Source organism: Canis aureus, chromosome 25 (assembly GCF_053574225.1).
Source record: "Canis aureus isolate CA01 chromosome 25, VMU_Caureus_v.1.0, whole genome shotgun sequence".
NCBI classification, from domain to species: domain Eukaryota; kingdom Metazoa; phylum Chordata; class Mammalia; order Carnivora; family Canidae; genus Canis; species Canis aureus.
In genome coordinates this window covers 21,306,979-21,320,588 of record NC_135635.1, presented here as the reverse complement: position 1 = coordinate 21,320,588, position 13,610 = coordinate 21,306,979, and the positions used below count along the sequence as shown (strand labels likewise).

Here is a 13,610-nt window from a genome sequence, read left to right as displayed (position 1 = left end):
TCTGAACATTCATGTCCCCTCATTTCAAAGGGAAAAACTAAAGATCAAAAAAAACCCTAAAATAATAGACCCTGTATCTTATGACTTTTCAACTTACCATAAAGGGGGGGGGGGGGTGTTGAGACATACTAACTAAAATTAAGTGCTATCTATAAAGAAGATTCCCTCCTTCTTTTCTTCATTCATTCATTCATTTACTCAGTTTTACTCAAAAACAATATCTAGAAAACGCCAACCAGCTCCACATGTCCTATCCAATCTCCCCCAAAAGGCTAGACAAAAGGAAATGAACTCTGTAAAAAGCAGAACCTATTTTGACCAATGAGTGAAGTAACTGGATGGTTCAATTACTGGAGCACTCTCCCAAAGGAAAATCTGGATAGGCAACACTGAGCAATGCTAAGCTCTGGATAGTCTGGTCAAGCACTTATCTGCCTGAAAGCAAGGGTCGAGGCCTCCTTATATCTCTTCCATCTACAGTTTGTAATCGCATCCATGATAAGAAGCTAAAAACAAATTGACCTCTGCCAATGTCTTCCTCAACCAATGTAAAAAGGCCACTAAAATTCCATTTAATAACAAACTGATATAGCCATTGTAAAAGTAGAAACAGACACCTTGTTTCTATACACACTATGCTGGTATTTTCTGCATGCCAACTCATTAAATCTCACAATCTTGTGAAACATATGCACAGCTTTTTGAATGTAATGGATTACATCCAAAGTTGGAGGGTTTAATTCCAAATCTTCATCCAGACCTTTAATACTGTTTAGTCAAAATACATACCAATAATCTAGGCATGAAGTAGTTATTTCATGGTGAAAGTTTAACTCACCCTTGCCATGTCCACCAAGAAGTTCTCAAATAATTTCCAAATGTGGTTACTTGTGTAGATTTCTTTCATTTCCACTTCAGTGTCCACGTAACAGTGGTTAACAAAATTCACATATGCAATTTTAACCTGTGCAAGTTTCAAATACAGAAGAAAGTGAATTTTCTTTATCATTCATTTTCAAATATTAAATATGAAAAGTTAAGTAAAATCTGTGTTAATCACTATCGTGGATGATAGCATGTTTTATGTAGACCTAGAAAGCGTTCCCATTTCCCTTCTTTTACTTAAACGCTCCAGGCCCTGATCTAATAGCCCATTCCCCTGTGCCCAGAGACTGGTATACGGAAGAACATTTGACTTAGTTGAGACTCTGAGAGTCAAATGTGCTCCTTTCCTGTCTTCCTTCCTCTCCCTCCTCTCTCCTTCTCTCTGTCTCTGTCCTTCTATCCCTCTCTCTCTTTATCATTCTCTCTCTCTCTCTCATTACTAAAGTGGAACAAGGTAAACTTGAACCCCAAGAACCCATCTTCTGCAGGTGACTGAACAACAATTATTCTCAGGAGAGAAAGAAGAACCACAAAGGAAAAGGAGACAAAAGATGGAAAGAATTCTGACATTATTTGAACCTCCTGATTCATCAGAACAACTATCCTTCAAATTCCCGAATACAGAAGCCAATAAAATTCCCTTTTTTTATTTAAATCGTTTAAGTTCGGTTTCTGTCTTTTGCAATCAAGAGACGTCTAATCTAATGCTTAAATGTGTTGATTAAATAATACTTTATTGCCACTCAGAAATATTTAAATTACTATTTCTGAGAAGAAATAAGCTCACAGTTTACAAAAAAATTATTTTAAGATGTAGTAACATTCCTTCTCATATTTAATCAAATTCCTCATAAAGGACTGAGATGAGTCTCACCACACAGAGTATTTCTTAAAGTATGGAGATCAGTTTTTGTCTTTCTTTCTTTCTTTTTCTCTTTCTTTTTCTTTCTTGTGAAAATGTGATGAGGGGCATCTGAGTGGTTCAGTCTATTAAATGCCCAACTCTTGATTTCAGTTCAGGTCATGATCTCAGGGTCAAGAGATGGAGCCCTGGGTCAGGCTCTGTGCTCAGTGCAGAGTCTGCTTGGGATTCTCTCCCTCTCCCACCGCCCCTCCCCCTAGCTTGCACACTTACATGCTCTCGCTCTCTCTCTAAATGAATGAATGAATGAATGAATAAATAAATAAATAAATAAATAAGTGATGAATGCTATAAGCCACCTCAAATGTATATATATATACAAAACCATTTAAATAATTCCAAGGATTCATAGAATCCAAGTTAGAACCATAAGGAGTACAAGGCCAGCTTTCATGACCTTAGTACTTATCTCTATTTGACTAAGGTCAAAAAGTAGACAGGGTGTCTGTGTCAAGAACTGAACATAGAGTAGGAGACATCAGAGCCATTCAGCACATTATCATAATCATCTTGACAGCAGCTTATAGCTATTCATTGTTTGCTACATGCCAATCACCTATAGCATTTTGTATGTAATATCTCACTTAATGCAATCCTCTCAAATACATACTATATTGTTTCACTTTAAATTGTGGAAATTGAAGATTAGAAAGGTTAAATAATCTGCTGGAATCAGTCACACAGCTAGAATCCTAGAATGGATCCAGGATCCTGATTCATTTTTTAATTCATTTGTTCATTCATTCAAAACATATTATGAAGTATAGACTTAGGCTCAGCTAATATAATGGTAAATAGAAACAACCTAGTTGCTACTCTCATCAAGTTTTCAAGTTTATCATCTTGGGAAAGGATGCGAAGGCTACAGACATTTGTTAGCAAAATTCAAGTGCCAGATTTCAAATTGAGGACTCTTATAACTCTATTATGGGAGGCCAGGAAAGTGTTATTTATAGAAGTAATGTTTGAATCAAGAAATGAAGGATGAAGAGGAGTGAAGTAGGTGAATACAAGTTTTAAGTTACTATGTTACTATGATTTAAAATGTCTGGATTTATATCAAATTCAATGCATCACGCATTTATGAACTTTGCAACAATATACCACAACAGTAGAAAAGAAAGAAATTATTGCAATGTACATTCCTGGAAGCCTCATTAATCCTGTTGGCAGACAACAAGTTTTTAATGAGTTTTTTCCCTATTATCAGAGCCAAACAAGGACAGAGGGGAAAAAAATGATGTGCAAACAAAGCAAAACGCAGGTCCATATCTCCAAGAATGCACTTATTCCTAAAGCAAGGTAAACCTACAGAATCTAAGAGATGATACTGCTGCACCATCCTAGCCTCTCCTATCAGCGATCATAAATTATTTATGAAGCATCTATTACATGCTCAAAAACATACCAGAGGTTACAAGTAAATCTCAGTTTCATCACATCGCCATACTTAGAATTTAAGAGATTCCTATAGCAGCTTCCAGTAAACTATAGTGGCTCTACTTTGAAAAAGTTGATCATCTTTTCTAGCTCCTGCATAACTAAAAAAGTAAACTTTTTATGCTTTTTTGAATTTTCCTAATTAAATAGCTGAGTAGCTGAGTACAATTTCTTGACTAAATACATTATCTCATTATAAATAGTTTGGGGAGTTCTGGCACTGACGCATTTTATATCAATAACAATTCTGTGGCTGCCAAGCTTTTGTCAGGCTTACCTCAGGGATGCAGTCATCATGGGTCACCACCCTCACTATGTCATCCAAGGGCAGAAGGGAATTGCACTTAATTTCAGTGTAGACATTCTTCCCCTCTGTGCATGCTGCCAGCAACTCCACCAGGGTGATGTGGTAGGCTAAGGGGCCACTCTCATCCCCTCGGTCTCTCTCTGAACACATCATATGGAGAAGGATGGGAAATGATGCTCTATCATTGTAAAATATCAGCACATCTTCACCCCCATTTATCAACTGAAATGATAATAAGAGAGTCTACATAGCAGTCCAAATGTTCATCCTTTGCAGCTACTGCCAAAAGTTTGGTCTATCTGGAAACACATGCATCTCTTCATAAAAACATATATATTGTAAACGCAGAACTCTACCAAGGCAAGATGGGAAAAAGATTTTAGTCAGGTGCCAAGTGATTACTTATGAATACTATCAAAAGCAGCCAGGGAAGTATGGGAAAGGTAGATGGGGACAAGAATTAAATGGCATAAATGATAGCTAATTATTCACCAGTGAGTTACCCCCTGAAATTAAACCTGCAGAATATTTCAAGAAAGTTACTTTCCTCTCCTTCAAATGGAAGATGCTATTGTCAAGATATAAGAAGTCTCCTAAGTCTAATTTTCCCAAAACAGAGTAAAATACCCCAGCTCCCTTCAATAGTGACAGAATAAAAAAAGCATGTTCTTTGAGTCAAACGCCACTCTACAAGAATCTGGAAATTCCATGTGTCATGAGCACCAGCAGGGAATGGAGGTTAAAGCAGAGATGAGAGAAATAGAGAAAAAGAAAACTTAAAAAAAGAGAGAGAAACAAGTGAATAAGTGGGGCTTTTAGGATATACATTTTCCTTCATATTTTGTTAATATAATTTTAGTGGAGAATTCCAGCAGGTGGTAATTTTATTGCTCAAACTCCATAATGTCTAATTGACAATTATCAGTTCCAATTTTCTAACCCCAATGGGAGATATTTGGGGGACATATTTTTTCTCTATTTTATTTAAACTGATAACAGATTTAAATCAATAAGACAACTGGCTTGCTTTGAACATTTTGTTGAAAGAAAATGTATATGTGTCAAATTATGTACTATATATCAACACAATATAATATTACAAGTACTTCTTTCCACATAAAAACACTTCCCCTAATCGGTGCCATAAACTTTGCTAATTTTTATTCACTGCTTTTCCATTTTAATTATTTCCTTAATGATAACAATACAAAATCAAATTAGTTCCCACATTTCTAGGCAATGAAGAACAATTACAATGTAAATGTAGATAAGAAAAAGGAAGATTTTACAAATTTAAAATGTTCTTTAAAATGCTTACTAATTTACATTAAAAAATTCAAGACTTTAAGCTGAATTAATTTTAAGATATCTATGGGGCAGGAAGAACTCACATTATATCAATATAGGAACTCCCCTCCCCTCATTCCCAAATTGAAAGAATATAATTATGAAAATCACCTCATATCAATATAATCTATTATATAACTGTTTGGTAGCCTCGGTTGAAAGCTGCCTTATCCATATAGGCCTTTAGAGAACCATTAGGTCACAGAGCAATGATTTCCCCAAATGGGCTCAATTTCTCCAAAGTACCAGTTGGTTCCTGGTGAGTAACTTACTCATTGCATAAATCTCGCTCGATGTCAAATATCACAATGAAAAGAGCAAAATAAATGAGGGACGTCAACCATTTGTGTTTCTTAAATTTCTAACTTATTCTAAATAGCTAAGATTCCACATATCATAAATCACTGATGGATAATTTCTATTAATTAATTTAATTCCCTATCTTTCAGGAACAGAGCAAAAAAAGGCAGTGGGAAAACAGAATTTAAAACATCCTGTTAGGAAACGCCTGGATGGCTCAGCAGTTGAGCATCTGCCTTCAGCCCAGGGCATGATCCTGGAGTCCTGGGATCGAGTCCTACATCAGGCTCCCTGCATGGAGTCTGCTTCTCCCTCTGCCTATGTCTCTGTGTCTCTCTGTGTGTCTCATGAATAAATAATAAAATCTTTAAAAAAATAAAAAATTAAACAAATAAAACATCCTGTTACATACTGAAAATTTTAAAGTATAAAATGTGTCACTTGCATTCGCACTTATAACATTTCATAGAATCTTGATAATTAAAGTACACAAATTCATTAAGGATCAAAAAGAAAAGTAAACTCAGAATATTATACAATCAACTTAATGGTATGTTACTTCACTAGATTTCAACAAAATATACTTGTTGCTTAAGTCACTGGAACTAAATTATTTTCCAAACCTATGTTGTGGGTTTTTTTTTTTTTAAACACTATAGATTAACAGAAAACACATACATGAGCACATTATGTATGTGTAGCTGTTAAAATGCAAACTGAGAACATACCTCTGTCATTACCATATCCTGGCATTTCTTCACATATTTGCCATCTGCTTTTACAATCGTTTGCAAGAACCTCAGGTACTCCACATGGCGACCGTGTGTCTCGATGCAGTGCACAAAGTGCTGCACCACTCTCTCGCTGATCTCATTGCAGAGATGGTAATTGTTCATGAAGATGTGCCGCATGGTTTCTGCTTCAAGGAGCTAAGCAGAGAGGATTGTGCCCTTGTAATTCTGACAAGATCAATTTTCTATTTTCCAGTATTTAGATTCATTTCCCTGCTTGGGATCAGTTTTATATTTTATGCAAAGCCATAGTGAGTTTCCTGGGCAAGCTTTCTACAAAATGCAATGAAATCATTCACCATTAAAAGCAAACTGAGCTGGGGTGCCTGGGTGGCTCAGTCAGTTAAGTGTCTCTGCCTTCGGCTCAGGTCATGATCTCAGGGTCCTGGTATCAAGCCCCACATTGGGCTCCCTGCTCAGCTGTGAGTCTGCTTCTCCCTCCCCCTCTGTGATCTCTCTCACTCTCTTGCTCTCTCTCAAATAAATAAATGAAGTCTTAAAAAAAAAAACAAACAAACAAAGAAAAAAGCACACGGAGCTCACAAAGGAATTTAGTTGGAAAAAGGAGTTTATCATAAAGGTCAACACGATGACAATGGTATTCTTGAGATTATCTATTACTCAAAGTTAGCTCTTCCCTAGTATCCACTGACGCACTTTTACAGTTACCTCTACTTTTGAGTTTTCTACATTTATCTCACTCATGGCATTGCAGCTGTTCTTTGTTCTATCACATTTTTTTCCCTAACATTAAACTATGTACATATAAAGAAAGTTGTCACTTGCAGGTAAAATTCATGTAATATTTCAAGTTTCTGTGAATGCCTCCTTAATGGAAATAAAACATATCCACTTTTAGGGAGAGAATTCCTTCAAGGAAAAAGATAAGGTGGGAAAGACTAATAAAATTCCATTCATCGATGCTGCTAAAACAAATCTAATAGACACTATAAACAGTAGGAGTCACTAAAATACTTACACCAGGAGTTAGAAACAAATTCAGATGTTTATGAAGGAGAACTTGGTTCTGGGGATTTCCTCGACAGAAATTCTGCAGGAATGTGTGGGCCAGATTCATCACTTCGTTCATCTTTTCATCGTTCTGTAAGTGAAAGAGTAGCGATGATACAGAGAAACAAACAGACCATAATACCAAATATTATGAAAAAGTATATTCTTTCCCACATGTACTCTTTTTCTGTCTGCTACTGTGTTATTCTCCCCCTCCCGTGTGCCCTTTCTATTTCTACACTTTCCCCTATGACCTCTCTGGCCTCCCCCATCCCCACTGTCTTCTAGATGTTTCTCACCTTCTCTTTATTTCTCTTTCTACTACCTGTTGTGTTCCACTCTCAACCCCTCTTTGTTCTCTTTGTTTCACTTTCTCTCTTTCTCCCCAACATCTCTGCTTATCCACTACATTCTCCCAGGTCTTCCCATAGCTGCATCTTCCTTCCCCACCTCTGCACCCATAGCTCATCTGTCCTGCCTTTCTCCCTCTCTCTGGCCCCTACTCTCTGCCCTCCCTCCTCGGCTTCACCCCTATCCTTCTCATCCCTCCCTTCTCTTGGACTTGTTCTATTTCCCAGTATTTCCACATATCTGGATTTTCCTGTTTCTTGTTTTCTCCTCTTTCTCTACCTTCTAGATCCCCTTCCTTCTCAAACTCTTCCCTTCCTACTGCTTTTCCCAGCATCCATCATCCCTCATTCTCTTGCCTTGTCCCTAGTCTCTTTCTTCTCTCCACTCACTTTTCCTCTATTCCCCCTCCCCCTGGTAAATTTCTTTCTTTAGATATATTTCTGACCTTATCTCAACTGGACCATTCCCCTCCCCCCCCACACCCTTGCCTTTTGCTATTTACCTTGTATATTTCCACCTCTTTTTTTTTCTTTTTCCCCTTTGCTTTTTCATATCCTCTATATGCCAATCTTTCTAGGTCCCCTTCTTTGTGAACACATGTACTTGTAAGTTGTTTTCCTTATTCACTCTCATTTTCCAAACTCCCATAACAGTATCATTCAATTACAGAAATCTCAATAAGAAATTCTAAGTCTCAAAATTCACAAAGGTTGCCAAGTTCTCTTCTAAATAGTAGTCTTTCAACAATATCACTGAAACCATCTAAATTTTTCCTGAGTAGTTGATTATTCAATTTGTCATGTAGTCAGTGTCAGAGATATAAAACGGACTCATGTTTTGAGTACTAGTTTCAAAAAACAATGTTTTCTATTTTTCCTAATTTGAGAGTCTATAATTTATGTCATCTATAACTAAACAAACAGCCTAAGATCATTAATAGACCCATTTTCTCACATTTAAAATAGGGATGATTTAACTAGATGAGTAAATGACACCAAAAACTTCATTCCTAACTTCAGAATAGGAGATTTCAATTCAAAATCTACTATCCTCAAAGAGACTTCAGCAATAGGAATACTCAATTCCCACTGAAAAGCTGGCCAACACAGGAGAACACCAGGGCCAGATCTACGATATTTGACATTTCTTTGACATTCTCCTCTTATTCATTTTTTGTTTCTGAACAATCCAGTTATTAAAACTGAGTGAATCTATAAACATAATGTAGTAGCAAAATACTGAATGCTAAGTTATATTATTAGAAGGGATTTGATCACGTGTGCAATGCGAATGGGACAATATCAAAGATGGAATAATTTGGATGATCAATGCTGAGGATTTAATACCTTTCGTTGCCTTTCAATAATTCTTTTATTTTATTCTGTGCCACAGAATGAATTATGCCACCTAAGGAAGGGTAGAATTTACAAGTTTACGTGTTAAAAAGTAGCTGAATCAGGGAGCAATCTCATTCAAGGAGCGAAAGTCCAAGTGGGGGAGAACATCTGCACCAGCAGAGAGCCCTGGCATGGCACGGTGGCACCTGAGAAATAAAGAGGGCATCCACCCTGGGGCTGTCAGAGCCTGAATGAGAGGCAGAGTGTGTCCATATGGAGCAGTAGGTAGCAGCAGTGATGGAAGATTAGCTATTTACAGTATTAACAAATGAATAGCTATTTCAACACACACACATATGTTCCCTGGCTTTGTCTACTTAGAAGGCCTAGAAAGACTAAACCCCAAAAGCAGTAAGTACCCTTAGTTCTCAGAACTTTGCTTCTACTTGTTGTTCTCCCTCAAACACAACCAGGGCCACTTAAAGAAATGGCTGACTGCAGGGTTGGAGCAAGGAAACGCAAGGTGACTCTGAAACATCTTAATGTGCAAAAACCAAGCAACTACTCAAAGAATGAGGTGCATGTTAGAGGGCAAAGAAGCTAGCTCAAAGGGATGCCACTGGGCAGACTGAGGATGATCTAAGAATACACAGATAATTAGAGAAGCCTACTGCAACCGATGGAATAAAATGAGCATCCAAAAGTTCATACAGATTAAAATAAATAAGTCAAAAGTTTGGTGAAGAATGGGATATTTACTTAGTTTCTAAGAACCTCATCACAAAATACTCATTAATTACCAAGGGAAAATGAGTACTTCACAGTGGAGAATTCTGGAAGACACCACCTTAATCAAGTGATCAAAGTAAACACCAAGAGTAATGAGATCAAAATCAAAATCATGTGCCTCCTGATAGGAAGTGGTGGAAGAACTTAGCCTCACTTCTGTTATGTTCCTGCCAATGATGCATAGCTGAGGAAACATTAGTCGGTCCAAATTAAGGAACAATCTTCAAAAGAGCTGGTCTGTCTTCAAAAGTGTCAATGTCATAAAAGCTCCAGCATGAGGAGATAACAGACATGACAACCAAACAGCGCCTATTTCTGAAGCGGGTCTTTTTGTCAAACAGGACACAGTTGAGATGATGAGAGAAATGTGACCAGCACCTGAGGATTAAGTGGCAGCAAAGTGTCAGTGCTCTTTCCTGAGCTGGAAGGTTGTCACACGGTTATGCAGAAAGAAGAGCTTCCGTTTTGTAGGAACCACATGCCAAAGGGCTCAGGGCTGATCAATTTGGTGACTGACTTCCAAGCAGTTCAGGGAAAAAATTCTCATAACTTTGCTATATATTTGAGATAATATCAAAATAAATTTTTTTTAAAAAAGTTACCAACCACTAACCTTTTCATAGGGAATCTTCAGAAGATCCAATACCACCGAATGAGCTCCCATGTTTTTCAGTAATCGTTGATGTTGATTCCGACACTTTTTATTCTGTACACAGAGTTTACTTAGTCTAATCAAAATCTTTAAAAATAAGAAAAGCATTAAATATAAGGAATACGATATTAAATAGAATACACAAACAAAAATTATTTGCCATGCAAATATAAACCCAATAAAAATATCTGACACATGCTAACCTCCTTTACAATCCGGTAGTTATTGCTTTTATTGCTGTCAATCTGAGGTTTCCTTGTTCCATCCTGCACCGGACTCAAAATGCTTGATTCCTAAAACAAACACAAGTATGTATTTTTATCTCACATGTAGTTTTGTGATAAATATATTTACTGTTTAATAAATAATAAATATGTTTTATAATTATTTTGTAATTTATTATTCAAATTAAGTATTTCCTTTGTACATTTTTTATCACATAAAGAGCTCCTTGGCTTGAATAAGTCATGCCAATTACCATTTCCCAATAATAACCAAATTATAACATAAGCAGTATTACTAATAATTAATGAGTTAAGTCAAAAAGTAAAAGTTATTACACATAACTTTATGCTAAATATATCAGACATATCATTGCTTTATGTTGCCTAGAGGAGAAGGAATAGTAAAAATCCAGGGGAAAAATGTGTAATTTTATCATCAGGGATAAACTACAGGGGAAAAAAAAGGTGAAGAAGCATATCATAACAGCTGAAAAAACATTTCAGGGATGGAAGGAAAGAACACTTTAACCCAAGAATTCTCTGCCAGGTTACCATGACATCCTTAAAAGTCATGGCTTAGGGCCAGCCAAGCATGTACAGAACCAGGAAAATGAAGAAAGGAAAATAAAATTTAAATTAAAAATAAGATTTTAAATTACTAAATTAATAAAGCTTATTAAGAGGTCCTGAAACACTAAAAATATTTCATTGTACCAACCACTATCTGTAGCAGTACAATAAAAAACAAATATAGGGAGTGACATATCTTAAATATCAACTCTTATAATCACTGGGTAAAAATGAAACACATTACAAATAATTTAATACATGAGCATTTATTAAGACTTAATACATGCCTGGTACTAGACAAAGGTGAGTGGATCTAAAAGAAATAAGATATGCAGTCCTTCCCACAAGAAAATTATAGTCTAACTAAAAAAAGCTGGGAGAAATATGAACATAAAGATTTGAATTGAGCAGAATTCACTATTCAGAGAGAGAAAGAGAGAATAGCTCTATCTTCAGACAGCTTTATGAAGGAGGTCAAGATGAAGCCAAGGTCTTGAAAGATGAAAACTATTTATTTAAGTATGAGAGACATGTGGGGGGAAAGGGGCACTTGTTAGGTGAAGAAGTCCCTTTAGCCAAAAGTATTGCAGAAAGAGCACACATAATAGTGTACAGAGAATGGCAAGAGCAGCCAGTAGATGTTGCAAGAGAGAGGGCAATTAGTAGAGTGGGACCTGATTGCTTTCCTGACTGACAACATGTACAAAATGGCATTGGGATCAATGTCAAGTCCAACTTTAGTCAAAAACACACTAAACTCCTGACTATGTTGATGGTGTTGGTTCTCACAGTTAAAGGGGACCCCAATCTAAGCTCAGGGAAAAGTAGCAAAAATATGCAAAGCCAATCAATGTAATTTAATTTGCCCCAAGCTGTTTCCATGACAAATCACAAAATGAATAGAAACCAAGAAATAAAAACAAAACAAAACAAAACAAAAAAAACCCCACAAAACTAACCATGCTAGTCAAGGAATTCTGATGCAAGGCTTCAAGTAGAGTGACTTGAATGGTGGTGACCCATCACCACTCCTCAGTAAGCTTTGTATTCATCTTTGCTTCTGTCCAAGCAAATATTGCCTCTTTCCTACCTGAAATTCCAGTACCATCTACACACTTACCTTCCCTGTTATGTCTCAGAGGAAAAAAACTTTTGATGCAGGCATTTTTCAAATCCATCTTCCCTGCCTCCCCTCCCTGCTTCATCTCTGTTTCCTGTGCATAAATGGATGGTTTCTGCTCTCTAGAGATGGTTTCTCACCTCTTTAAAAATATGGCTAAGTGGAGGCTAACCAAGGATTTTTCAGTAGTATTTCCCATCCTTGGAAGAAGTAGTCCTGCATCTCAGACTATGGCCCCACTCGATTTCTCAAAAGAATACTCTCTACCAAACTGTATTAAAAGTGTTTTATGTGCTAATGACTCATAGTGACCAACACTTTATTTAGCATTTGATTCTGTAATTCACTATCATTTTCTTTAAACCTCTCTCTGTTTTATCATGCCACAATAGTCTTCAAGATTATTTTCTACCTTTCTGACCACCTTGTGTCTTTAACTCAACAAAATTGGAACTGCAAAAAGTGAAGAATATGAATCTGAGAACATTCACAGTGTTACTGTTGGGAGTCCAGAATTATGTCACCTATCTATCTTGACAAATTCTAGGAGGGAAAGGAAAGCAGTCCAGCCTCCACCACAGGTAAATAAAAGAGAAAAAAGGAATGCAAGAGATTGTCTGCAAGACAACAAACACTAGGCGAATCCTAGAAGGTTATAGAAAAAGGTATAAAGCTACATATGTAAGAGAAGCCAGTGCAGAAGAGGGAAGGAGCCCAAGTGCTGATATAGATGGAAACTATGTAGATAGAAAAAGCCAGGGGGTCAGAGAATGAGATAAATAGGGTTCTATCTGATAGCAAAAATTATTGATGAGAAGTAGAAATTGCAAAAGCTAGAAATATAATTAAATTTCCTTTTTTTCTGATCACAAAGGTGGAGGTTGAAATTTTAAAAGGCCATGTTCATTTTTTTTTCTGGAAGAAAAGAAATATTAAAGAAAACCAACTTTGTACTATAAACCAGGATTAAGATATTACCAAGTCTAAAGATTTACAAAGCTCCTACAGTGAAGAGATGTTTCTGATATATGTCACCTTTAAAAAAAAAATCAGTTGAAAATACAGGCAAAGTTTTGGCAGATATATTTAAGTCCATTTTTCAAACAATGACCTGAAGAAAAAGCAACTGTCTTGTTCTAAGAAAAGTAATCTCAGGCAAAATGTACTGCATTACAAAAAGCTATGCTCTTTAGTACAGCCCAGAAGATACAGGCAATTCTAAACTTCGTAAGTATGGGAATTATGAAGAATAATTATTTTAATTTAAAATTGCCAGCAGTCAACAAAACTAGGCATCACTGGAGAATTCAATAAGCAGCCCCTTTTAATTTCAGAAAATAATTCAATGTAATTAAACGGAACAAAAATATTAACCTACAGAACATCTGGATGATTCCAAAGCAGATCAGGGGAATTTAAGAAATATGTAAACTACATAATTATGGTTAGGTTTTATTTTATTTTGATGCCAAAATACTCTAAGTAAAGGTGTTCCAAAAGTTTTCCTCCAGAAAGGGCAAAGAGTGATTATATTTTTTATATTTTATGTAACTTTGATCTTAGA

At 36.3% G+C, this 13,610-nt stretch overlaps 1 protein-coding gene across 4 annotated transcripts in view; it reads right to left on the bottom strand.

Annotated features, from left to right (window-relative positions):
- ITPR2 (inositol 1,4,5-trisphosphate receptor type 2) overlaps positions 1-13,610 on the bottom strand; it is a 472,511-nt gene that overhangs the window by 255,179 nt on the left and 203,722 nt on the right. For all 4 annotated transcript variants that reach the window (XM_077870671.1, XM_077870669.1, XM_077870668.1 and 1 more), the window contains 6 exons: positions 10,336-10,425; positions 10,094-10,219; positions 6,972-7,094; positions 5,930-6,130; positions 3,525-3,776; positions 839-964 (listed from right to left, as the gene is read on the bottom strand). In XM_077870671.1, the coding sequence (XP_077726797.1) occupies positions 839-964; positions 3,525-3,776; positions 5,930-6,130; positions 6,972-7,094; positions 10,094-10,219; positions 10,336-10,425 (918 nt within the window). The remainder of the gene's footprint in view (positions 1-838; positions 965-3,524; positions 3,777-5,929; positions 6,131-6,971; positions 7,095-10,093; positions 10,220-10,335; positions 10,426-13,610) is intronic.